Below are 27,103 nucleotides of genomic sequence, written 5' to 3' on the forward strand. Positions count from 1 at the left end.
TAAAATATCGTGGTAACACAGCAGTGAAGGCAGAGTTACCTCATCATAATTTAATGATCTCAAAAGAAGGGTGGCCAATCACATCCCAGTGCGAGCCGGGGGGGGGGCCTCGTTACCACAGTAACCCCCCTCCCTCCGTCCTCCACAGTCCCGCCCCCTGTCTCGCGCGTGCACTACCCATAGACTGTGGCACTACCTCATCATAATTCCCGTTACTACGGTGACCACTCAGCACCGTCACCGGTTGGCGGAGCTGGCGTGACGTCAGTGATGTCGGGAATCCCTCTCCCTGTTGGACTCCGAGCTGCAAGCGAGCTGCAGACGCTGCTGGGAGGAAGTGGCACGTACTGCATACACGTGAGCCGTTAAGTTTGCCCTGTTCCCTGCCCGTGTTTTCATCCGCCGCCGTTGAGAGAGAAGATGTGCCTCCGTGTGCCCGTGGAGAGACGGTTTTAATGGCAGAGCTCAGTAAAGAGATAACATGCTCCTCCGCATCTTCAGCTGCATTTCCTGCTCATAAACACGAGATCTTGTGCCGCCGCTAAAGGTGACCCGAGCGAGCCCGACTTGAATGTAAGTTGAACTTGTGAATGAAAACTTATAGTTACAACTTTATAGCGCTGTGGTTCGGCTGCAGATGATAGTCATGGTAGTATTAGCCTCATGAGGATGACACAAACTGAAGGTGACATTGTTTATGGTAGACTAACTCACCAGTGAACCAAATATTTATAGCTAGTTTACAAACTGGGAAAAAGTTTGTTTTTTTATTGGTCAATTAATGTGAAGTTCTTCAGCATTCCCATGTGGCCTTTTGGTTCATAAAATGACCAAAACGTGGGAAAATAAATGGTATGTTCAGTGACCTTTTCATAAGTGGTCTGTTTACAGAGGCAGTATTGATCCTGGTGGAAACACTGACACATGACAAGGTCAGCTAAAAATGCAACAGAAGCAAAATATTTGACATTTACTAAAGTTTAACTTTTGGTAATATGGGTCAGTTCTTTGTGTACCGTAACTGTATTTATTAACCTTCCCTGCCCTAATTGTCAGTTTTGTTTACATGCTCTGATTTCCCATATCAGCTGGGAGATAAACTCTTCCTAGAGTGAGTTATCAATGTGCATACTAAACCTCCTCAGTGTTTCTGACTGCAAGCATATGTTTTCTTTGCAATTCTTGGAATGCAGGGCTTCAGGATCCTTGACTATAATGAATGACAAGCAGTCTTTCTTTAAAAATAGCCCTGAAAACTTCACAGCCATAGGACAAACTTCACATGATATGGCCACATAGGGCTGCAGACAGATACACAAAACATGTTTTCATGCTTTTTCTCAACCGCAGGGTGGTTCCCATTACACTTTTCCAGTAAAAGTGAATATTAGGTTGCAACACATTACTCAGCAGAATATAATTCTATTAATTTCTGTTGTGTCACTCCGTCCTTGCCTCTACAATCTGTACTGGATGTTGTTATTGACCACAATCTCTGGATGGTGAACCTGCACCCCATGCTGAATTTGGCTGACCTTGTCAGGGAGCTTTGGTCGTAGAGGGGATCAGTGACAGTGTACACACATACTGGCAGCTCAGATGTCTGCTCCCGAGCTTCTGGGGCTTCTGGCAGGTCATCTCTAAATAGATAAGCACTTTAGTTGTATACCAGAGAGGGGCCGTGACCTCCGAGCAAGGTGATTTCTCACATGTATTTACGTCTCAAAGGGTGATTCAGCAAAACACTGCTCCTCTCTAATAGTGCTCAGGGTTAGAAGAAGATGGACCAGGCAGATGACAGTGTTTTATTCACCCCATTTCCCACTGAGACATTATCTAGAAATGTCAGCTCGGGAGTGGTTTTCCTGGAGAAAATGTTTTAGAAAAAATAAACTAAAAACTTTAGACCATTCAAACAGATTGTTGCAGCTGTGTGAAAATGTTCAGTATTTTCAAAAGAGCTGAATTGTTAATTAAATAATTATGGAAGATGTCAGCTTGAGCTCTTGGTGATAGGCATTTTTCACTATTTTCTGACAATTTTCAGAACAAATTAATAGTTAATTTATCAAGAAAATAATCAGTAGATCAATTAATCAATAATAAGAATTTTGTTTGTTTGTTATCATTTTAAATCGAGTCAGACGTTTAATGTAACCAGATCTTGAATTAGCTTTTTTTCTGAAACAAATTCAAGCCTGTTTTATATAGTTGCTGAAAACTAGCAAACTGGAATTACAGGTTTTGTCTCACAGTGGTGTTAAAGTGAGTAAACATCTGTTGTTGTATGTGTGCAGGCTGTTGTCAGAATTCTGAAACATGTTTTGCCATTTTGCCTTCTGTCCCCAGAGAGTCCACCATGTTTCCTGATGCCCTGGAAGCAGCCGGGCGGGTGGAGGGCCTGCCACTGTCCTCCCCACAACCACTACCAGAGCTAGAAGAAGAGGAAGCAGAGGTATCGTCAGAAAAAGGGCCAAAGAGACGAGGCCGCTATCGGAAAAGTCTGCAGCTTTTAAAGCCCTTCAGGATAACACATAAGTAAACAATTTTGTATTTAACCGCCCCCTCCCTTCACATTCTCCATCCGTGCTTGTCTAATTCTCAGTTTAAACATGTACCTACAAGCGTGATTGTGACTTCATGATTAGTTACTTCTTTTCTGCTTTAGTTTGCAAGATTGTTTTTATTGCAACACAACCTACAAGGTCTTTATTCACCAAACCATTTTTTTATCTTTTTGTGGCTTTGCTTGTAACTTACGCAGAGAATACTGTGAAGGAAGAGACATCTTTTATCTGTGAAAAAGATTTCTGTATTAATAGATTATGGATTTTTCCAAGAGGGAGAGGAAGTTATTTGCAATTTAAATTTTTAACAAGGTAATAAACCTTTTTGTTTATACTATATCTCACACATACACAAGTAGAACAACATACTTATGAATTGTGTTTTTTATTTGGTAGCATGACTAATACTTTTTGCATCGTCAGGCTACCATAGCTACACTAGATTTACCCGCTCCTCTTACCTCAGGCTTTCAGTTTAGAGACCTGAGGTCAACCTAACCCCTGCACCTCTCCCCATCCCCTACCTGTGACTGTGAGATCTTCTCAGCAGGTAGAAGCTGCAACAAGGTTAATGATCCACACAGTGACATTGTAAAAAAGAGATGTGACGTGTAAATGAGCCATAGAAAACCGTTTTTTTTTTTGTTTTTTGTTTGTTTTTTTTGGTGTGCCGGTTACTTTCACATGATTTATACTGTAGAGTGGACTGGTGTGTTTTTGGCTGACAGTCTCTTGGTTTTATATGTTTGCTCCCCCAGACATCATGGACATAAGGATTTTTTTTTTTCAAAGAAGAGGAAAGTAAGGCATCACTGTTAGTAATTACTTAACTTCAGCTAACTACACCTGAGTCTCTTATGGACAGGAGCTGACAAATAAAAGCCTGGCTGTCACATTTATAAACTGGGTCATAAAAATGACAAATATTCTACTTTTAGAGGGGCAATCTTTGGCCTATTGCTGAGGGCTTTGGGTAAATTTCCAGTTTCACAGACTGGTACTTTACAGTCAGTTGTGTTTACATTCAGTATAACATGAAAGAATAGATACTTTTCACTAAATATAACTCCACCATCTCTCCTGACGTTAAGGTACATGAGAGTGAGTAATGAAAGGGATTTGAATATTAAACATTTCAGTCAAGCTGCCCTGTATGACCAGTAAAGTTAGGAGAGCATCATGCATTTGAAGAATTGATAACTTAATATCATACCCTTCCCAGGTGAACCATCTTATGCTATGCTGACTTTCAAACTGTTAATCAACAATGGACCCTCAAATTCATGGTCATTTATTTGTAAAGGCAAAGAATAAATCGTAATTATACAATTCATACACTACCTGCATCAATTTCTATACTTTTAGGTTTTTAATATCTTCAAATATGTGATCTGGGGCCAAACACTTCCTCTGGATGTAATTACAAAGTGTACCCATAATTTTTCTCACATTAGTATAGCCCGATCAAAGTGTCAAAACACCTGTTAAAAGGCACCAGAATACAGGATACAACATCTACTCTGCTAAATTTATGGGGGACTGTCAGTTTTAGGCAGGCAGACAGCTTCAAATTTAAAGTCGCAAAAGACACACAGTAGTTCACTTTGTTTTGTGTGTTGTCTCTCTTATGTGCTGACTGTGAGGGAGGTGCAGGAGGCCATGATAAGGAACTGGGACTTATCCTTCAGTGACAGACAGCACCATGTTTGAACATACGCTGACTGATAAACTGACCCTGAACTTTTTTTTTTTTTCGCTGCACTCTCAGATTTCTGTGAAGAGCGTGCAAATTACTATTCAAACACTGCGGGCATGATTCACCTTTCATCGACTGTGGCGAGCAAAGGCACCGCTTCATCCTCAACAGCCTATATGGGTCTGCTCCCCCTACATAGCACCTCTGTGTGTGCCTGCACCTTTAGGCATCTCACCCATTTCCACATCTTATTCTCCATTCCAGACACCAGCACCCAGTCGATAACGCCGGCCTCTTCTCATTTATGACTCTGCACTGGCTCTCCCCGCTGGCGCTGAAGGCCTACAAGACGTCCAGCTTGTCTATCGATGACGTGTGGGGACTGTCTTGCCACGAAGCCTCTGAAAGCAACTGCCAAAGGTGAGGTAACAGTGGGACTGCTGATGTCTGCCTGATGAAAGTGACCTGTTGTGTTAAGAAAACACTTTTTGATGCTGGCACACACTGTTCTCAGAAAACAGGAGTCGGGGTGAGACATGACACTAAAGGTGTTTGTCTAAATGTGAGGTCATGCCACAAAGTGGTGTGGTACCACAAATGTTGGACTTTCTTCCTAATCGATCAATTTCATACACAGGATGCAACCATAAGAAGAATAAAATGGGTTGTTTGGTGGGTCGCCATTGCTGCATTAAGTTGTTAGGAATCCCTGGGGCAAAAAATATGCTGTCGGTCCACCTATTGAGCCCAACCACTGTGTTCTGTGAATTGTGTATGGACCCTGTTTGAACTCCTATTAGGTTCAGAGAAAGCAGCAGACTACAAATAGTAGTACTACGAATAGCTCAGTGGTCCACGAATGTCCATAGTCCAAGAGATGAACCAGTACTCTCCTTTTAGTCCTATGTGCCCCAGGTATTTTTGTGCCTATTGCTTTAAACACAAAATAATGAAATTGTCAAAACTAGAATTTGAGACATTGCTTATGGGGGTGGGGTGTTGGGGTGAAGTGGTTAGGGTTAGGGTTAAATACATAGAATAAGGCGCAAGCACAGCACACATTGGGTTTAGCTCTTTATTTTCTGATGTACAGTATCTCACAGAAGTGAGTACACCCCTCACATTTTTGCAAATATTTTATTATATCTTTTCATGGGACAACACTATAGAAATGAAACTTTGATACAATTTAACAGTAAATCTATAAGCTATACAAGCTGTACACGCATATCAAAGTTTCATTTCTATAGTGTAGTCCCATGAAAAGATATAATAAAATATTTGCAAAAAAGTGAGGGGTGTACTCACTTTTGTGAGATACTGTATCTGGAGGGTCAATCCTCACACTCATGTGCTGTCATGTTATACTGTATACTGTATCTATTATCACAAAATCCTGATGTTGGCCTGCTTTGCCTTCACACCACAAATGAACCCCATCAGAGTTCACCTAAAACTGGATCAAGAACGTCCTTTTCAGGCTCGGGGGTTTAGTCTGCACCAGAGTTTGAATGACAGCCTTCATACCAGCACAAACAAACAAAACCAAATAGGCAAATGCAGCAGTTTTCAATGTAACCGCACCAAGCAAGTTAGGTGTGAACACACCCTCGAGAATACGCTTTAGTTGTTCAATTTACTTCTTGATTCACCAAAACCAGCTGACTTATAGTTAAACCTGCTTGACCAGTTTTGTGATCTAGCTTTGTTGGGCACACTTAAATGCTCTGCTGTGTCACTATATGTATGCACGTATGCCTCCTAGTTAAATAAAAGTAATTTTAAAATATCACGTATGCAGGTTTTATGATACAAATGATGAGCTGAGGTGAAAAAGTCATGTTATTTGTTTCAGATCCCCAGTGGAGCTTGTTGTATCAGGGTTCAGGTGAACTTGCTATCTACACCGCACAGTTTCGCTCTCACACTGCAGGGTTACTGACACTGTTTTTCTTTCTTTAAACAAATATTGAAGGACAGTCTTTGCTGTCCTTGCTCTACATGTGAGCAAGATTAACGTAGAGATGAACCTGGTCAAACACAGACAATAACAGGACAGCAGGTAAAAGGCTGCACTGCAGTGATCCTGGTGTGGGGATTTGCAGTGGTAAAGATGGGATTCCCTTCCTGCATACCATCCAGTCTGCTGTGTTTGTACTCTCTGTACACACTTTGGCTGCAGTTAGACTTAATTGATGAACATCCAGTCTTTCTCTCCCAACACGAGAGGTTTGTGCTTGGACGGGAGGCTGCTAAGAATAGTAGGGATTAGAGATTAGAGTGAGAGTTAGTCTCTGACTCGGATGGTTATGTCATTAACTCCTCTACCTGGGATGCACTATGTCTCCCTGTCACATTCATTAGCTGTCATTGACTGGAGCCAGGATAGAGCAGGCCATGAGATAAAAGTCACTGTGTGCCTGCCAAACCACAGCCTAAGCAATGCCAAGTAGTAAGACGCTAATTCTATGATTGGACAATATACACTTACGATAAACACAAACCAATGTTTTTTTCCATTACTCATATGAGGAGCAAACTTCCTCTCTTCTGTACTGTCGAGTCATGATGACTACTAAGAAGAGTTGATATCCATATGACATAAGACCAAGATCATGATGACTCAACGGTACAGAAGAGAGGAAGTTCTTGCTTGTGGCAAATGATGGGAAATGTGAGGGATTTACAGTAAATGACCCGTTCTGTTAAAAGGCTCTGGCTCGAGGCCTGGCCATTTAGTGCTGCTGCTGCTTTGTGTGTGTTAAGGAACACAGAAGGGAAGCAGCAATGGAGCACAAAGCTATCACATTAGCAGTGGTTGGCGATGGTATGCGTGAGTGCTGTACTCACTGGAGAAGGGAGGGCTTTATTTTGTGTTTACACAGCAAGAACAGTTACGCAACCCAGATGCAAAGCTGAGATGATGGCAAGAGGGGGGAATGGGAAAAGCACCCTGGGAGAGTTGACACTTGTTGGTGCTCATTGAGGTGCGAACCTTGAATGCGAAGTCCTGGCCAACATGCTCTCGAAACATCAGCTCCGCTTGCCAATCTGGCAAACAGAGACGGTGGCTGCTAGGAACATTTTAGCCGTGTTTAACAGCAAATCGTTCTTTCTTTGGATCCTGTGCTACCTCCCTGGTGCTCTCATGTGTGACCACACACACACATAAAACAATAAAAATTGTGTGGTGGAGTTTTTTAAATCTTAGAAATGTTGTGAATTTTGGTGATGAAAACTATAAAAACATATGACTGTGGATTTATAGTGTATTAATATTTAATATTACGTATGTTTTCAGAGACGTTTATCTTTTTTCTCTGTTCTTTTATTACAATTTTCACTGTTCCCTGCTTGGTCCATTGATGGGATTTTGCAACACATAGTGGATAACTCACTCAGAAGTTTCATTTCCATTGTCTCAAGCTGTGCCCTACGCAGCTATTGTACTGCAATTAATTGTAATTTCTTAGATTCAACACCGTTTGACTTCAAGTAGTAATTATCAGGCTGTGTGAGCGTCTAGTGGTTTAATGTTCTGTCTATCTTTGATACGTTTTTAATAAAGTCATTAGGGCGTAAATGACTTTCTGCAGCTGCTCTGCTGCTGCTTTATAGAGTCATTAGCAATGATGTATTTGGCCAACAAGATATTTTACCCTCTTCAAGGGGCATTATACAGAAATAAGAGTACATTAGCACATCTTAAACTTGTTTGGTAATACCTTTCTAGGTCTAATTATGTGATGCATCATTCATGAAAAAAATATTGTAGGTCACCTTTACATTATTGTCAGACTAGTTGTTGTAATTTTTCTTTTGTGGTTTTCAGCTGCCATGGCTGCCTGCTAGCCTGTTTATATCCCCCATTGTGCTTTTGGGGAGTGTGATAAATTGGAAGTCAACTCTACAGTTTTTAATCAACTTAATTTAAGGAGGTATAACAGCACATAAAGAATTCTTTTCACTTATGATAATTTTGCCCTTCAAAAGTGCTAACTTTCATATACAGTTAATTGGCACTATCGAGGTACTTTGCATAGCATTAGTGTGCGGAAGAGTGGAAGAATTAATTTGACTAATTGTCATCATTCAAGTAAATTAAGTTAAGTAATAATATAATGATCAAAAAAGGAAACATTCTTCAGGCAAGGATAGGACTTCATTTAATCAGCCTTTATTTAATTTGGTTAAAACGCTGACCACTTTCGAACTCTCAGAGTCGTCTTCAGGGTGGAAATGATTAACAAAATATGATGTACGTTTGAGCCGAAGTGTTCATTGTCTTTGTGCTGCTGTTTCTAGACTCGAATCATTGTGGCATGATGAACTGAAGAAGCGAGGGCGAGAGGGGGCATCCCTGACAAGAGTCTTTTGGAGATTCTGCCAAACCCGCATGCTGGTGGCCATCTTTTCCCTACTCCTCACAATGGTGGCAGGCTTTGTTGGGCCTGTGAGTACTGAGTCCAAATCCTCCTTTTCCTTTTGTATTCTGCTGATTCAACTAATATGCCTTTCAGCATGGTTGCTGGCTTGGAGTCCCAAGTCCCGGTGTATTTTCTGAAAATCACTTTATCCCGTTACACGGCGGTCTGAAAATTGAAATGAAAACATACAGGCAGATTACAAAGCGTTAGATAGTGAAACCCATATTAATGCCATAGATTAGATGGTTTGTACACCGTCACGCTTTGGACCAGAAATATGTTTAGTCTTCTGCACTTTTGGCTTCAGTTATCAAACCTAAAATGGCAACAGCGAGATTAAACTGTAGATATTCGAAAACAATCAGAAACATTAGATAATCACCTTTAACTGAGGAGCCATTATGTTTTGGAGTTCCTAGTCTGTGATCTTACTGAGTCTGTGCTATTGTTCTCTTTTGCCGTAAGCTGTTTATTTTGATGTCATGTTATGTGTACACTATGTGCTCGCTACTACCCACAACTAATAGCATTAACAGGATTTCGTTCTCACACAATGACGCATTTGTCTCACATTCCTATTGGATTTATTCAGTGCACTTGCTGACAGAGCAGCGTAGTAAATATATCAATTGCTATTTTATTTTACACACTTTACATAAAAATAAAATTGATCTTTTCATGTAATCTCAGTCTGGCCTTTAAATTGACAGTTTGTTTCCGTAGCCCTTCTTTCCAGCTTTTATGCTTATTTTACTCACATTATCTCTAATCTGTTCATTCAGAATATTTCCTATGTTTTCTCTTTCATCTTCCTCTTTTCATCTTTTTTGTCGCTTTCATTTGCTCCCTGCCATGCTTATCTGAATCTATGGTATTTCCTAAATTGTACACTCTTTATCTCCTTTTTCTCCCCCTTCTCCTGTCCCACTTTATCTCCACCATGTTCATGCTTTTTGTCTGTGTTCATTTCTGATAATAATTTTTGTTCTGGCACTATTTCATATCTGTTTCCTCGACTTTCTTTTACACTTTGTCTCTTTCTCTCTTCTTATCCCCAGGCTCTCCTGGTTCGAGCTCTGCTGGAATACGCCCAGACCTCTGAAAGCTGTGTGCCGTACGGCCTGTCTCTGGTAGCCGGGATCTTCCTCTTGGAACTCATGCGCTCTTGGTCTTTGGCGCTCATGTGGGCTGTCAACTACCGCACTGCAGCACGCCTCCGTGGGGCAGCTCTTACTTTTGCCTTCCACAAGATCCTCCGCCTACGCAGCACTAAAGACATCAGTCCAGGCGAGGTTGGTGGTTTTACCCCAGAGGGGATACATATCCAAATTAACTAAATCATGCCTTGCTGGAGGGCACCACATGCAGATGATTGAGATGGATTTAACATCTACTCTTACACCATTCCTGCTTGGATCTTTACAAATCCCAAAGCCTTGGGGGGGAGGGGGGCTGTCTAAGATTAGTCATTATGCAGCTTAAGAGGAATCATTGTACAGCAAATGAATGTTGGAATAAGAACAACTGTATTTGTAAAGTTACTTTGATGGTCTTAAGGTTTCAGTATGTATTGTTTGATAAGGTTTTAGCTCTTGTTCATTATAGATTTTTCTGTTATTTGTAATGTAAGCCTCTGTGTTTTTACCTAGTTGATCAACATGTGCTCCAGTGACGGCCAGCGGCTGTATGAAGCAGTGTCAGTGGGCTGTCTGCTGGCTGGAGGGCCTCTGGTGGGAATACTGGGTCTTTCCTACACTGCATACTTCCTGGGTCCCACTGCTCTGCTGGGGTCAGCCATTTTCATCATCTTCTACCCTGCCATGGTACGACTTCAGCTAGAACATCTGTAACAGTGGGACAAAGGGTGAAAGTTGTTCAGTTCTTGCTAGGAGGCTTTCATGTAGTGCTGCACAATACAGGATTGATTTGTACAGGCACATAAAGCAGAATAAATTAATACTTTAACGCATTCACACAAGCATGCCGGCACAAACATAGACAACTGTCAACTGTTTTTAATAAAGTGCAAATTGCAGTCAACAACACAGTGCAATTTCATTTAAAGTGCTACCAAGTAATGATCAAACTCATTATAGCAGTGACAAGCAATTTAATTACAACTATTTCTAAAAGTTCCACCAAAAGTAATGATCAGACACATTACAGCTGTGACAAGCAATTTCATTTTAGAAAAGTCAGATTGTTTTCCTAAAAGTTAATGACCAGAGACTTTGCTTTATTGTCGACTCATTATTTTCTGAGCTAGAACTTTTTGGAATTTGGTGAGTTGAAGGCATAATAAGTAATCAATTTAAAATCTTTAAGTTAATTCAACAACCAACACTTCAAAATCATCCTAAGTCATCAATCTCCTGTCAACGTTATTGCTGTTATTTTCATATTACACTCAGTCTAAGCTGAAGCCTGACAGCTGGAGACCCTGGTATTGATGTGAAAGGCATTTATCACTCTGGTCCCCCGGACAGACCTGCAGCACAGCTAATGTGATTGTGTCTGCTTTCATTTCCTCTCCTGCCACTTATTTCTCTTGTCATCATTTCCTCTTTTCCTGTCTGGACAGATGCTTGCATCGAGGCTGACGGCGTATTTCCGCAAGAAATGTGTGTCAGTGACTGACCGGCGCGTGAGGCTTATGAACGAGATCTTGGGCTGCATAAAGTTCATCAAGATGTATTGCTGGGAAGATACCTTTGCTCAGAACATCAACAGTGAGTGACCATTATGTTCCCAAATTTCCTGTTCTTGGTCAAGCACTTGCAATACTCTAGACACTGCTATTCGGTGCTTTTGTCCACAACGATCTAAAGAATAAAGAGTCAACTCATTTGAACGCCTGTCACCGCTGCATATTAGCAACTAAACGATCAGTTCATCACCTGAAATTAGACTTATCCTCTTAGTGAACTGGATAGATAATCCTGACCCTGACTCAATTTTAATTAGCATGCACTGTTTAAATCTTTTCCTCTTCCATCCTCTATCATCGAGGCCAGTCTGAATCCCTTGGCTTCAAGGTTAATTTGCAAGGTGTTTGGGGCCTTATGATACCTTGAATGACTGTGAAGGCAGCTCTACTTATCCATGAATTAGCAATGGCGTTTTCTCATGAGATCCTGTAGATTGTAGATTAGGATCGTTTTCCCCTTTTAATCATGCTCCAAATTAGCCTGGCGGGGCTCGTTTTCACTGCTGTCCTGTGATTACCTATTGTAATGATAATTAATTGGCATTCAGCATAATGGCCAGCGAGTCTTAAGAGTTACGGTGCCATTCTCTTCAATTGCTATTGTTGTTAAATGGATGATCACAGTGTTTTTGCTCAGGGCCCGTGACTTTTGCTTTGTAGTCCATGCAGAAACACGCGCAGCATCCAAAGGGAATCCCGTGGGGAATAACATGTACCAGAAGGAGGGAGTTCTCATATTTCACACACACAGTGCTGCAAGGGCTAAATTAAAGATGCACAAGCTTTTTGTTCCTGTGTTTGTACACAGTGAACCGGGTGAACAAAGCAGTTAATGTGTGCATTTGGGAGATACAAACATGGAAGAGTGGGGGGCAGGATTTAGGCATTAGATTTGGACTGTTATCAAGGTTCAGCAGGTTTTGAAGCCCCTGTCATACCATGTATGGGTATGGAGCCCTTGTCCTCCCTCTTGTGTCTATTTCTGTCTACTCTCTGTGTATTGGTTAGTGACTCTTACAGTGTTGTTGATTGAATGTTCACTGGAGAACCCTTTGTGAGTCACTCAACCCGTACATTTCTCTCTTTCTTACTTTTTTATCAGCTCTCACTCTCTCTCTTTGTTATCTCCTCAACAGAGGTGAGGTCAGAAGAGAGGGGGATACTGGAGCAAGCCGGGGTCATCCAGAGCTTCACAGTGGGTGTGGCTCCCATCGTCGTGGTGATAGCGAGTGTATGCACATTCACTCTGCACATGACCATAGGCTATGACCTTACTGCGGCTGAGGTATTTTTAAATACAGACCTAACTGCATTCATGTATCTCCATTCTGCTTTCATCTGTTTTCATTTGACACGGGATTGGTGTAATGTTCATCTAATGAATAAATCCCAATAAAAAAAACATTTGTGTATATTTATGTTAATCAAATGGATAGTGGATAGTAATTTGTAACTTGTTTCACAGTTGTTGTCACTTTTACAGGTATTGCCCCAGAAAAAAAATCTCATAATAACTTTATCCATTTCTACAAACTCTACTTCAGGCTTTCACTGTGGTTGCAGTTTTCAACTCCATGACCTTTGCCTTGAAAGTCACACCATTGGCTGTCAGGTCACTGTCGGAGGGTGCTGTGGCAGCCAAAAGGTTTCAGGTGAGAGCTCTGAGCCAACTCTGTCACCAGCCCATATCGCTTTTACCCAACACAAAGTTGCCTGGTGTCAATTTCAAGTCTGTATACTGACAGTCTGACACACAACAGGACTTCACAATTACAATGTTGTCAATGCATAGAAAGAAACTTACTGTCAATTTGTTGTACCAGTCAAAAGTTTGGACATGCCTGGTGTTCAAACTTTTGACTTGCACAGTTTACTTGTCAACTCTTTACAAAAGTCACCAGACTAAAGCAGACTGATAATAGGACTTTTCTAGCTCTCCAGACCAAGCCAATCATAACTCCTGTTGATGCTAAAACACACCCACCTACATCACATACTGACATTTTTGACGTATTGTATTTCAAACACATGGTAAATGTCACATATTAGTGTCAGATATTTGCACTGAGCCAGCGAGGGTTAAGTAAGCAAGCGTTTCTGCCGAGGATGCACCAAAAGGCTCGAGATGTTATGTGGTATTTTACCCTTGTGCACCCTAGAGCACAAAAAAGTAATGATGTACTGAAGGAAGAGGATGGCCAGGATGTCATGATATTATCACGGCAATGATGTGGCCATAAGCATGAGGTTAAGTAATGCAGTCAGCATACCAATGATAATACCTCATGACATGGCACAACCTCAAGTCATAAGTAACAAACAGGAAGAAACTCTTGAGGTTTTTTAAATTTATTTTCAGCTATTGTTTTGCAAGCACAAAGATTTTAGAAAATGTTGTTTGGTCATCCCAATGTGTGGTTAAATAGCGCACAAAGTAAGCCGTCATGTCTGTCTCCACAGAGGCTCTTCATGATGGATGACAGAGAGTCTGTTTTGATCAAATTGGAGGATCCTAGCAATGCTGTCGAATTTCGGGACGCCACACTGGCATGGGAAAAGGCTCGACCACCCGCTGCAAAACCTAACTCACCTCCCAAGAAACAGTTTAAGAGAGGAGGGATGAAGCGAGTGCTACGCAGGGAGAAGCTCAGTCTGTACATTTCCACAGAGGACGGCAAAGGAAACAAGGAAGCTCCCAACGCACAAAGTCTCCTCACAAATATGGAGCAGGAGAGTCCACAAAGCACCATCTCCTCCACTCAAAGCATACGACCTCCACTGCACAAGACCCTCCATCGCATTGACCTACGTATTAAAAGGGTATAAACATAACACAAAGATAAATTGAATTAAGAACATTTTTAAAAAATCATCGCCTCAGAGTGTTTGCAATGCCACTGTTTTTTTGTCTTCCTAGGGTGCACTGGTGGGGATCTGTGGAGGTGTTGGTAGTGGAAAAAGCTCTCTTCTGTCTGCTCTACTGGGACAGGTGACTGATCGTTGAACTAGATCACTCAGTTTAAATTTCCTTTTCAAACTTCACAGATGAATAGCACTTACAAGGATAGCTTAGTCTTTCTGAAGTTTTTATTCAGACACAATGTTATGCAGCCGTTTGAAAAGGAATTTTTCAAGTGTTTTCTCTCTCCCAACCGTTTCCAACCTTCTGTTTTTGTGTCACAGATGACCCGGTTAGAGGGAAGTGTAGCTGCCAGCGGTGGTTTTGCTTTTGTGTCCCAGCAAGCCTGGATCCTTAATGAATCACTGAAGGAGAACATCTTGTTTGGGAAGGAGTACGACCAAAACAAGTAAGCTCAATTATAATAATGTTAGTAAGAACAGAAGCCATGATGGTTAAGATTTATCCCTAATTTTATGTCTTTGTATCCTCATCAGATATAATGCTGTTCTAGAGGCTTGCTGTCTGCTCCCAGATCTTGCAGAGCTGCCATATGGAGACATGACAGAGGTATCTGTTGCAATCTGTATCTTTTTACAGCATGCTCACAATGTCTGTGCTCTTAGTGCTGCTTGATATCTGAAATGACCTACTCACAACAGTTTTAGTTTGAAATTCAGTGTGACCACAGTAAGAGCATATTTTTTACTTTTTCTTTCTAGATTGGGGAGAGAGGTACCAACCTGAGTGGGGGACAGCGTCAAAGAGTGAGCATGGCTCGTGCACTGTACAGCGAGCGGCCCATACTTCTCCTGGATGACCCCCTCAGTGCTGTTGACGCTTGTGTGGGTTCCCATGTCTTTAATAAAGCTATACGGGGTGCCGCCAAAGGCAAGACGGTACTCTTTGTAACCCATCAGCTGCAGGTGAGGGGCTATCTGAATTTGTAATGACACCAAATGTTAGTTCAGTTTCAGTATTGTGAAAATATTCTGTACATTTTGTCCCCCTTAGTCTGTTCTGGCTTTAAAGTAGTAGTTCTGAGAGCAACATTGATAATCTGATTATCTGAACTATTTTGCCTCTGTGCTTTTGTCGTTTTATTTTTCAGTATCTGTCAGAGTGTGATGATATTATTCTGATGAAGGACGGGCAGATTACAGAGCACGGCACCCATGCTCAGCTAATGGGTAAAGAGCGTGACTATGCCACCTTATTCAACAGCATGCAACAGGAGGTAAGGCCAGGGGCACTTAAGGCACCAGGCCAGTTCTTTTGAATAAGACATCTTTGCCCCCACTACACAATAACCGTCCAATACATCACAAGCTGAATAATTCATACACCCAGAAAGGCAGGCCCACAAGCTTGGGCCCCCTCCATTAGAAAATGTGTTTATCTTTTCTTCATCCTTCAGTTGGATGTTTGAGCTTTACTGTGCAAAATTATGTATATGCAGTGTTTGACACTTGAAGGAAAAGATGTCATTTTAAGGATTTTACCCACATAATTTAACTTTTTTTATGGAAAACCCATATCAAACACACATTATTAGTCATAGTAGAGTATTTATAAGTCTGGAGGGGATCTTAAATGGATACAAGGCCTTTCATTCTTAATGTGTGCATTGATTTACTGGTGAGCTGCTTAAGACCCTGTCACAGACTCTGTTTAAATGACTTGCAGGTTTCTTGTTACGACTGCTGTGATTTGTTGTGTCGGTGTGTCGGAGTATGTTTTTAAAGCTCACTTTTTTCCCCTCCTGCTTTTCTGTCTCTTAGAATCTGGTGAAAGAGAATTTAAAAAACAAACAACAGAAGGCAGGTGCAGAAAAGGCTGACAGTGTTGTCAAGGTTGCCAAGGTCGCATCAGAGGTGGAGAGCAAAAAAGGAGGTGAGAGATCCGACCACTTTTCATGCTCCACATGCTGAATTAATGCTAAATGCTCGTTTGCCTGCTTACAAGTATCTGCGTTTTTCTTTCCTTCTTGTTTTTTCGTTGAATGTTTTATTTAGGACAACTGATGAAAGCTGAAGAGAAGGGTTCTGGTGCAGTAGCCTGGTCGGTGTATAGAGCCTACATCAAAGCAGCAGGAGGTCCACTAGTCTTCATCATCAACACCTTCTTCTTCCTGTCCACCACAGGCTGCATAGCCTTCTGTAACTGGTGGCTGAGCCATTGGATCAGGCAGGGCAGCGGGGTGAGTTTGGAGAGGATTCTGCTTCACCATAAAAGACATCTCTCTTTGGTGTTTATTTGGCTCCCAGAAGAAAAATAACTACTATGCTTCATTGAGTTGCGGCAGCCGACTGAGCATTAATCTGAATGTGCATGATTAAAAAAGTAACAGCACCACGGTAAACTTAATTAAAAACAAGCACGAACAGTGAAGAAACAGATGTGCAGCAAAGCAGGCGGTGCAATTGAGAAATGTGCTTGGAATAGTAAACATCATTGAACTGACTGATTTTCATGTACTTTTTGTATGCCAAAGTGTTCATTAGAAGCAAAATTCAATACATGGGGAAAAAATATGATTTTTTGCTCAGTCTTTGTAATTTTTTGCTCCATCTGCCCTCAGAACACATCATTAATTTTGGTGAATGAAACGATGGAGAGCAACAGCATGAGGCTCAACCCTCATATTCGGTACTATTCAACTGTTTACGTTATCTCCATGGCAGCTGCTTTATTGCTGAAGACAATCAGAGGGCTGGTGTTTGTAAAGGTAAGCCATCCCCTACATTTTTCCTCATAGACGTCGCTCTTCACATACTCTGCCCACTTAATCACTGATGGACTGTAAAATTATAGTGGCGTTTAAAAAAAAAAAGAGCGATGCACCTCCCTAATTGTCTTTTTTGTCACTTGCTCATACTCTCATGGTTCCATTGTTTTTTGTTTATAATTATAATATTAATTGTTATTATTAGTAGTATTGTTATTATTACTACTAGCTTGAGAACGTGTGTGTGTGTGTGTGTGTGTGTGTGTGTGTGTGTGTGTATGTGTGTGTGTGTAAGAGAGACAGAGAAGCAGACATAGGCGATGTGTGTGTGCACGGCTGTGCGTGTCATCTGCCCCTTCGGGTGTGTGTCCTCTTTTTCAAACTAACCCATCCTGACACTGCATTGCAGAGGTTAGGTCCCCATGTTAATGTGTGCCACTTGAAATTGCTAATTTTTCAAAGATGGCTCATCTTTTTTTACCCTTAGCTGTGATGAGATCTTTGGGAGTGTTGAATATTCCATTAATAGAATTAATTTGTTCTCTGCTGCCACATGTAATTTCTGTCCAATTGGTGAATTACGCATTAGGTCATGACCTTTATGTCAGCCTCCCAGAAACTCATTATAAATGAAGGTTTGACAGCTTGCCTTGTGCAAAGAAATGACTATCAACAGTGCACATGCAAAGCATATGGTGATTTAATACTGTAAGCAACATATAGGATGAGTGTCACTGTATTTATTAATTGTGTGTTTCCGTGTTGAAACATGTTGAAAAATGATTTCCATCCGATAGTGTGTTTATCCAAGCCAAGATTGATTCCATATGTTTCTTTAAGTTGTTTGTTTACAAGTGTCAGCTCTAATGTTCAAACACAGCTTTGTTTGTGTTGACAGTGCACGGTGAAGGCTGCCTCCGTGCTCCACGACAAGCTGTTCCGCCGGCTCCTCCTCAGCCCCATGCACTTTTTTGATACAACACCTCTGGGTCGTATCCTGACCCGCTTCTCCAGGGACATGGATGAGGGTGAGGCTTGATTTGTGTTGACGGTGAATCTCTCCCCCCAAGAGAGCACTCAGTCAGTGAAGTCACCCTGGCTGACAAGGTGTAGTGCCAAGACACAGTATGATTTGACATGGAGCATTTTCCCTAGTGAATGGGTCTCTGTTATCCACTTCACTGTTGTCTTTGCTTGACATGTTGATTTGTGGCTTGCATTTTTTTAGATGTTTAGTTCTGTTTAAGAGCATAATATTTGTGTACACTCCATTGTGCTCTCTTTTGTGAAAATAACACTAAAGAGGGTCACAGAGAAAACATTTTATATAAATATATAACTCCATACAGTGTGTTATACAGTTTGTCCTCTCTCTCCAGTGGATGTGCGTCTCACCATGCAAGCTGAAATGCTGCTGCAGAACCTGACCCTGGTGCTGTTCTGCCTGGGAATGGTGGGAATCGTCTTTCCTTGGTTCCTGGTCTCCATCCTGCCCCTCTTAGCCTTCCTTTTGATTGTCAACCGTGTCTCCAGGTAAGATTCTCATCACTTCTGTTGTTATTGTGACTCATCAGCATTGAGTCTGAGATTCAAACAGACTACTTACAAGCAATCCGGGCAAAGTTAAAAGAAAAAAAAAACAACAACACAGAACTGAAAAGAGGCTAAAAACCTCTTCAGAGCTGCAAAGTTGAAAAAGGCAGATGTAATGCACAATTTCTTCATCAAAAGTAGAATGTTTTTAATATTTAGTAATTAATGTTGAAATACATTTGAAGTAATTTAACAATTACCTTTGGATTGTGTAAATAGGCATGGGTATTCAGTGTAATGAATTAGCTAATACACAGTATTCTTATTGTTAACTTTATTTAACTTATATGTTAACTTATATTTGGAAGTGACTTTAAATTGTAACAAGAGTAAAGTGAAGGTAAGTACCAGTGAGAGAAGTTCTGTCTAATGTGCTAATCTTTATCTGCGAGTGTGGAGACTGTTATCAGCCATTGATAAATCTTTATCACAGCCTCTGTTCTGTGGTAAATGTGCCCTGGATGATCTGAACAGTTTACAGTTTTGCAGAAATGTGCAATAAAGGTGAATTCACAAAAGGGAACAACAACTCGCTGGTATCTTGGGAAATAACCACAGTATCTTGTTATTTCCTCTATCAGAGAGATCAAGAACACATGACTCCGTGTTATTGTTATGCTGGAAAGTACAAAAAAGGAGATACATAAAGGATACTAATATTATTATACATAAAAGAATATGTATACGTAATTTATAGCTTATGACAGACATATGATGGTTTTATTTTTATTTTTAAATTATATTTGTTCATCAAAGGTTCATTTTTGGAGAAAACATTCACTTAATTTTAATTGCTTTAGCCTTCCTCCCTGCTTCAAGGGATGAAATACTGTATCTTACAAAGTGTTGATGTCCCAAGATATGTATGGATGTTACATCGAACTGGATCTCCCATTGAAATTACCCACTTCTAAAGCAGGCTTTATTGAATTCTGAAATGAAACTGCTCAGGGCATAAACATGTTTGTCTGGATCACAGCCTCGAAGCGAGGAAGTGTCATGTTCTTTCCCTCTCTCTTCTCTGCTTTTATGAGAAAACCAAATGATTCATGGGAGACTCACAATTCACATGCACCATCCATTCTATCTTGGCGTCTAAAAGTAGAAAGACACCCCACCTTTGTCAATAAACCTCTCTCACTCACACTACCCCGTGGACAGCGAGTCTGTTTTCTCTCCGCCTGCCAAATGTACAGCCGTCTGTGTGCGATGATGCTCATAATGTTACACACATGCATCAGATAGTGGGAAACGACCGGTGCTCTGTCAGGAGGACGGGTGCGGCGCCATGGACCGTGTCCCTCTTTGTTCACAGTGTCATCATTACCTGTCTGCCACACAACTGCATCATTAGGGCTGATGCATTTTCCATTCCTTTATCTCTCAGTCATGTTTGAGTATTTAGATGTAATTTCTGTGCTTCTTTTTAAGTCTTACAAAGATGTAATTGAGGGCAGCAGTATCAAATGCATGCACTTGCCATTTCATACAGTATTATCAAATACTATACTATTTACCAATACTGTGGCTCAGTGTAGGACTGAAGTGTCCTTCATGGCTCTTTTCCAATTGATGTAATTTATTGTGAAGACCCCTCGCATGCACAACAGTCAAAAGACCCAGCTCCCAACAGCACACAATGACATACTATTATCATTCAAATGAGGCCACCTTGTGTGTCTTTCCAGTTCACTTAATATGGACTTTCACAGCATTTTAGGGTTAACAATCAAAATAAATTCATTTCTGAAGTTAGTCTGTATCTACCTGTAAATAAGAATGTGTACTTCATCTCAATCATCCATCAAATTGTGAATTAGTATTTAAAAAAAGATTTAACTGCTTTTACCATGTAGCAACCTCATACCACTATCAAAAGTAAAGCTTTTCTTTTTCTTTTTTCTGGAAGCTGCCATCTTGTAACCGCAGCATGAATGTGCAGTATCCATATGACACACCCGCTTGGTTTGGGCATGAGTAGTGAGATGGTTAGGGTTAGAGGTCAGGGTGTGTGTCGTTTAACTTGCCATTAGGATGACAACATCAGTGGGCTGTGTGATGTAGGGTTAGAGACAAGATAGTTGTCAATCATGATGTCACACCCCCTTTTCACATTATCAAATAATGCATTAAAAACAAACATATCACAAAAATAAGCACTTCGACAACGGCAGTGTGAAAAGAACTACCTAAAATGACAGAAACCATCTTTAGGAAAAATTGTATTGACATGCATTTTGATTTTTAATTTGGCTCATGTTCACTATCATGGGGGCGGGGGTAGGGATTTATGACCTATACAACAGCCGACCACCAGGCGGCGACCAAGATGTTTTGGCTTCACCTTCTCGGCGCTGTGACGACTTCCATTTCTATATACGGTCAATGGACCGTATATAGAAATTTACATCATCTTCAATTTCATCATCTCAATTGTATGTTTTACAGAAATTATGAATTCCTTAAATGTAAAACATCAATTTCCACCATTTTCAGGGTTTTGATCCGTGAGCTAAAGCGCCTGGAAAACATCAGCCAATCACCCTTCACCTCTCACATCACCAGCAGTCTTCAGGGACTCTCTACCATCCATGCTTATGGAAGGGGGCAAGACTTTCTCCAAAGGTGAGCGTAATGTCGTCAGTCAGAGAGGCGCTGCATATCTGCTATGTCCACAGGTTCCCCGTGGAGATCATTACAGTTCAATTTTCATTTTATCTCTTCTGGTAAATTTTCAGTTTACTCCTAGGTTAGCAATTAAACCAAATGAAGAAGCACATCCCAAACCTCATACCCAAGTGATTTCCCCTCAGCAAGCATGGACAGATAATTTTCTGTTTGGTTTTGCTTAAGCTGAAATGTGTTTGTTTCTCTTTTCAGATATCAGGAATTGCTGGACACCAACCAGGCCTCTAACTACCTCTTCAGCTGCGCTATGCGTTGGCTGGCCGTCCGCCTGGATCTCATCAGCATCTCTCTTATCACTGCTGTAGCACTTCTCATTGTCTTCATGCACAAACAGATACCTCCAGCCTATGCAGGCCTGGCCATATCATACGCAGTGCAGGTTTGTAGACAAGCACATTACACACATGCAAACAAAAATGTGGCACAGTGAAGCTTACTCTGTTCTTACCAGCTACCATGAAAGTACCTTTAGAGAGGACTTTTGCTTTAACATTTCGCATTTATTTAATGGATTTGCTCATTTGACAGTAATATAAGACCAGTCAAACTGTGAAGCTCCCATTTCTTTTTGGCCAACTGTCTGCATTTAAATTTGAGCAAAAAATGTGTCCCTACTTATTACTCTTCCTTGGATCAATCAAAGTTAAAGAGCTAGTGTGTCAGATGGCCTGTGTCATTCTCCTGTTTGAAGGACGACATGTCAGATGACTGCATACATACAAGGATAAAGCCAGAAAAGAGTTTGTGTCATTGTTAAACTGTCTGATGTTTTTTTTAATGCTCAGCGCTTTAGTGCATGTCAAAATCGTCATGTCAACCACGGCAGTGGAATATGAATTCAAATCGATTCGCTGGATTGTGAATGAGCCGTATCAGCAAATCTGTGTGTTAGGCTGTTTATCTTAAGATGTTTTACTGTTCGTTCATCGAAGGGAAGGGAAGCGGCATGCCTAAATAGCAAGTGTTTCACAGTAATTGGTGCAACAATATTAATCATTAACCTTTCACCTTTCTCTGCTTTTCTGTCACCTGCAGCTGACTGGATTGTTTCAGTTTACAGTGAGACTGCTCACAGAAACCGAGGCTCGGTTTACATCAGTAGAGAGGATCAATCATTACATAAAGGTAAGAGCATTGATTAGCATGCTTAGGAAGGCGGATTATGTGGCTCTAAGACATGGTTACGTACACTGAGACACTGGACACTATCTAGATATTTAACCACACTGCCCAGTGTAACAGAGCAATTGAATTCAGGGGATTTGCTTGTCCAGACGTGTTTTCGATGTGTACATGTGATTTTATATGTGTGATAAGCACAGCAGGAAGCAGATAGAAACCCAGTGTGAGGTCTTTCCACAGTCCAGAGCACATGAAAGGGCTTGTTTCACACAACAGCCATCATTTTTTCTTTTCTGTCTCAAGTGCTAAGAAAAGCTCACAGAGAGAAAATCACTACAAATCAGCCAGGGGGCTTGCACCTCCACAGAGATTTAGAGATTAATACCTGATACCATCGCTGTTTCTTATCTCAGTTTTTAGAGAGTGAAGCTCCACGAAAAAGTCCCGAGGCAGCCACTCCTGCCCCCTCTTGGCCTCAGCAGGGAAAGATTACCTTCCAGGATGTTGAGATGCGTTATCGTGACAATCTGCCGCTGGTGCTTAAGAAACTGTCCTTTACCATCCTGCCCGGAGAGACCATCGGCATTGTGGGCCGCACAGGATCAGGTATGAGTGACCCTTTGTGTTACCCAGCCAGCAGCAATTTCAGCCTTTTCAGCCTTTTCTTCTTTTTTTTTTTTGCATCCCTTCCTTGTCTTGTACACACATTTGTTCATGCAGTATATTTTCTTTACAGGAAAGTCCTCTCTGGGTGTAGCTCTGTTCCGACTTGTTGAGCTGACAGGAGGCTCTATTATCATCGACGGAATCAATATTGCCCAGATTGGTCTGGATGACCTGCGGAGCAAGCTAGCCATCATTCCTCAAGAGCCTGTGCTCTTCATCGGCACCGTCAGGTAATCAAAATGTAATTATTTGTATGAACAAGAATGGTAACTGGTGCATATTTAATTTTCATATTTAAAGGTAAATTGGTCATGATATAGTATACATCTCTGTCTATAATCCAGTTTGTTTCTGTCCTAAATTCCTCCATTTTGTTGATTTTGGCTTTCTGAATATTTTTGGGTCATATACTATTTATTGTGTTTGGGCCCAGCAGTGATCTGAGCTGTGCCTAAGACACACCATGGGGAAATCATAGCAGAAACAAAAATGGTGCTAAGCAGTCAGTAATGAATGAACAGATAAGCTAAGTTTGACAGGCAATACAGATTCAAAAGCAAAACATCAGCTCCATTTTATGAAAACTTCCATTTGGTTTCTTTAATGATCCCATTCACCTCAGTGTCAAATGACAAACTTTGCTCTTAGTCAGCAGAGGGGTGTAGTGCAGTATCAGTGTCTCTCTTGTCTTAATGTTGTTATATTGTTGAATCCAATTTAAAATTAGATTTTTGTTTCCCAATAGGACCAATTTAGACCCATGGGACCGATACACTGATTCACAGATATGGGACGCTCTTGAGAAAACACATATAAAAGAGATGGTAAGTGGTGAAATGGTTAAACATTGTCAGATTATGCTATATCACACACTTGAATATAAAAAGCCTGGAACACTTGTTCTTTTTCCTCTGTGTGTCTTTGACCCTCCTCAGGTCAGCCAGCTGCCTCACTCCCTCCACTCAGAGGTAACAGAGAACGGAGAGAACTTCTCAGTGGGTGAGCGACAGCTACTCTGTGTGGCCAGAGCTCTTCTGCGAAACAGCAAGGTGCTGATTGTATAATACTGCTATTGCATGTGTTACATTGTCTGGGATGGGTGGTGATAGCAAGTCAAGTAAGAGGGTCTCCTCTTTTTTTATAAAGGGAAACCAGAACCTCTGTGTGCACTCCCTACATGAGATAACACTGCCACCTGGTGGCTAGCATCACAATTGCAGCTCATTAACTTCTTAAAAAAAGCATGAAGGCATCAGCAGCATAATATATAATGTAATGTTTTCCTGATTTTTGTGTTAGTTGTGTTTTATGTTACACATTAAACAGTACAAAAAAAGTTGTACAAAAAGTACAGGCACCGTAAGTTAAAAAACAGTTCTTTATTAATTCATAATAGCCTAATATCTTCTTGTTATTGTTTAGTGTCTTCTTTATTTAATATTGTTTCTGTATCTTTTCAGATTCTCATACTCGACGAAGCAACAGCAGCCACCGACACTGAGACAGATCGCTTGATCCAAGAGACCATTCGCTGTGAATTTGGCAGCTGCACCACCCTCATCATCGCCCATCGTCTCAACACTGTGATGAACTGCAGCAGGGTCATGGTCCTGGACAATGGCCAGGTGTGTATTAATGCAACGTGACTGGTACTGCATGACCCAGCCTTTGGGTGAAACTCATTACCAAGTTGAAACACCTGATTTATTGCGTGAATTGGTCCCGTCTGAGGCGATGGATTGGATAAGACAGTGCACACTTCACCATTGTGGTCTTATCACCCTTTAAGTCTGTTAATAGAGTTCACCTGTCTTTTCAAAGATTTATCAGTGCTGAGAGTGTAGAGGGTTGAGTGAAATGTGATAAATGCGTGAGGATAGATGAGCTCCATGGTGTTACCCTTAATTTCCAGCACAGTGAGAGAGGCAACCCTCCAACTGAGCCAACAGGATCAGTTGGCCACATGCAGACCAACCCAGAACTTTTGACGTATATCCTGTTAGTCTATCTTTATTGTTAATTAGCTACAGCTACAGAAACTTGTATCATTCACTAAAGTGTAACAGGGCTTTCTAATATTTTCCATGCATTAAACTCCTTTTCATATGCTGCCTGCGGGAAATAACTTAGACTGCAATATTCTTAGAGGAAATAATATGCCTGAATTTTTTTCTTTCTCCCTACACAAGTTCATAGAATGAATAAGTTGAATCTCTGTCTCTGCATGCTGGTTTTGATCATTGCTTTTATCCTTTTTAATCTCATAGATTTTGGAGTTTGACAGTCCAACAGCTTTGCTGGCAGATGAAAACTCAAGATTCAGAGCCATGATAGAAGCATCGGAAAACCAAAGGAGTTGAAACATGCAGGAGCTGAATGTTTGGATGCAAACTGTGACACCCCAAAATATTCAGTGAAATGATGGAATTGCACAAAAATACAATTAATCAGACCCTGCCATGGTGTGAAAGTGATGTGTTATATAAATACAGAGACTCTTTGCGATAGCTGCTCTTTGTAACAATGTCTGATTATTTTCAAACCAAAGACCCTGGGGGCAACATTTCTGAGGGGCATGTCAAATCTTACTATGCAAAGAAAGACATCATAGCCTACTGCTCTTTGCCACCATGTTGCAAAAGTTATTTACTGGAGGCTAAATAATTAACTGTAAGTGAAACAGAGCAATGACTCTGTCAACAGCACTTTATATTTCATCTGGACACATGGAAGCTCATGTGGCGCCCCTTTTTCCTCGAGACAACTAATCAGTAAAACTCAGAATTAGTTTACGTCATTTTATATTTGTAACCAAGACCTCACTGTGCATGAATTTACTGTCAAGGAAATAATGGTGTGATTCAGATTAATAATCATTTATATATCATGATAGTCTAGATAATTTATCAGTTCGTAATTATTATTCAATACATTTATCTAAATCTAAGAAAATACAAACATAAATACATTCCATTGAGGCACTGTCTAAAAATGTTGTTTTTCATGTTTGATGCATCTAGTTCAATGTTATTATGCAGTCATTTCAGTAAATAATTGCAGATGCAATATGTGCCTAGAGCTGTCCATATTTCAGGTCATATAATGGAATTAGCCATGTAAGCATGCTGTTATAGACTGCGTGTGCGTACTGTTTTTTTTTTTAAATGAGCTAATCTTTCCTCTAAATTAAAATGCTGGAGTTTAAAATCTACAAATTTTACATTGACAGTGTTGTTTTTACCAGCAAGGGAGTGGTTGTGTTGAAGAAAAGTATGTTATACAGTTGCAATAACAGATGTCAACCACAGTATAGTTATTTGCAACGAATCTGAAATGGATGATGTGTCTTCAAACGTTGTGTTTTCAGTAAAAACTAAAGATTGTAAACTTCTGCCTTATAATCAAGTATATGCTGAGAAAACATGAAGAGTGCAATATGTTTCTATTGCATTGATACATTTTCAAGATTGCCTTAGTACACTTGAGATTGTAATGTTGCAATATATTTTTTGTAAGTGGTTGATTTTTGTTATAAAGGATCTTTTTTTCAATAAAAGTATTTGTATACTTATTTTTGTGTTGGCGTATCTGATAATGTAATGGAGACATTTATAAGAAGCTTAAATATTCCATTAGACGAGTGTCTGTCAGATTGCCATCAACTTGTCAGACCAGCTTAGTATGAGAGTACAGAGTTAACACCTTTTACGTAACACACCCATTGAGTGACATAATGTTTGTTCACCCCAAAGTGTTTTTAAGTCCTAGCTAGCTCCAAGTTGTTCACATGCTCTGTAAAGCAGCAAATAAAGAAATATATGTGTTTAAGCCCTGAGATCAACAGCAAGTGAGGAAAAGTCAAACTGAAGCACTGAAACCTGTCCATCTGGTAGTTTGTTCTAGGACATCATTGGATACCAGTTTTAGTGTTATGGCACTAAACTAGCCCTTCTGTAAGGCACTTAACTCCACACATGCCTGTTAAACAGCTGACAATGTGCTGCTATCAG

The 27,103-nt window shown here is 40.7% G+C and overlaps 1 protein-coding gene across 1 annotated transcript; it reads left to right on the plus strand.

Annotated features, from left to right (window-relative positions):
• Window positions 1-267: 267 nt before the first annotated feature.
• On the plus strand, window positions 268-26,624 carry wu:fb13g09 (ATP-binding cassette sub-family C member 5). The gene is made up of 29 exons (XM_053324123.1): window positions 268-573; window positions 2,350-2,538; window positions 4,528-4,683; window positions 8,569-8,716; window positions 9,749-9,982; window positions 10,340-10,513; window positions 11,272-11,419; window positions 12,534-12,682; window positions 12,942-13,049; window positions 13,858-14,217; window positions 14,315-14,386; window positions 14,581-14,705; window positions 14,794-14,866; window positions 15,019-15,222; window positions 15,408-15,533; window positions 16,078-16,189; window positions 16,312-16,496; window positions 16,878-17,024; window positions 17,923-18,052; window positions 18,404-18,557; window positions 21,114-21,242; window positions 21,498-21,684; window positions 22,341-22,430; window positions 22,841-23,033; window positions 23,164-23,323; window positions 23,839-23,917; window positions 24,029-24,142; window positions 24,554-24,718; window positions 25,361-26,624. The coding sequence occupies exons 2-29, from the start codon at window positions 2,360-2,362 to the stop codon at window positions 25,451-25,453; spliced, it is 4,194 nt and encodes a 1,397-aa protein (XP_053180098.1). The 5' UTR covers window positions 268-573; window positions 2,350-2,359; the 3' UTR covers window positions 25,454-26,624.
• Window positions 26,625-27,103: the final 479 nt, after the last annotated feature.

This window comes from Scomber japonicus, chromosome 8 (genome assembly GCF_027409825.1).
Source record: "Scomber japonicus isolate fScoJap1 chromosome 8, fScoJap1.pri, whole genome shotgun sequence".
NCBI classification, from domain to species: domain Eukaryota; kingdom Metazoa; phylum Chordata; class Actinopteri; order Scombriformes; family Scombridae; genus Scomber; species Scomber japonicus.

Coding starts and splice junctions, on each gene's coding strand:
- wu:fb13g09 (XM_053324123.1), top strand. CDS start 2,360: ATGTTTCCTGATGCCCTGGAAGCAGCCGGGCGGGTGGAGGGCCTGCCA. Junction 16,497..16,877: donor GGATCAGGCAGGGCAGCGGG/GTGAGTTTGGAG, acceptor ATCTGCCCTCAG/AACACATCATTAATTTTGGT. Junction 24,719..25,360: donor TGGTCCTGGACAATGGCCAG/GTGTGTATTAAT, acceptor TTAATCTCATAG/ATTTTGGAGTTTGACAGTCC.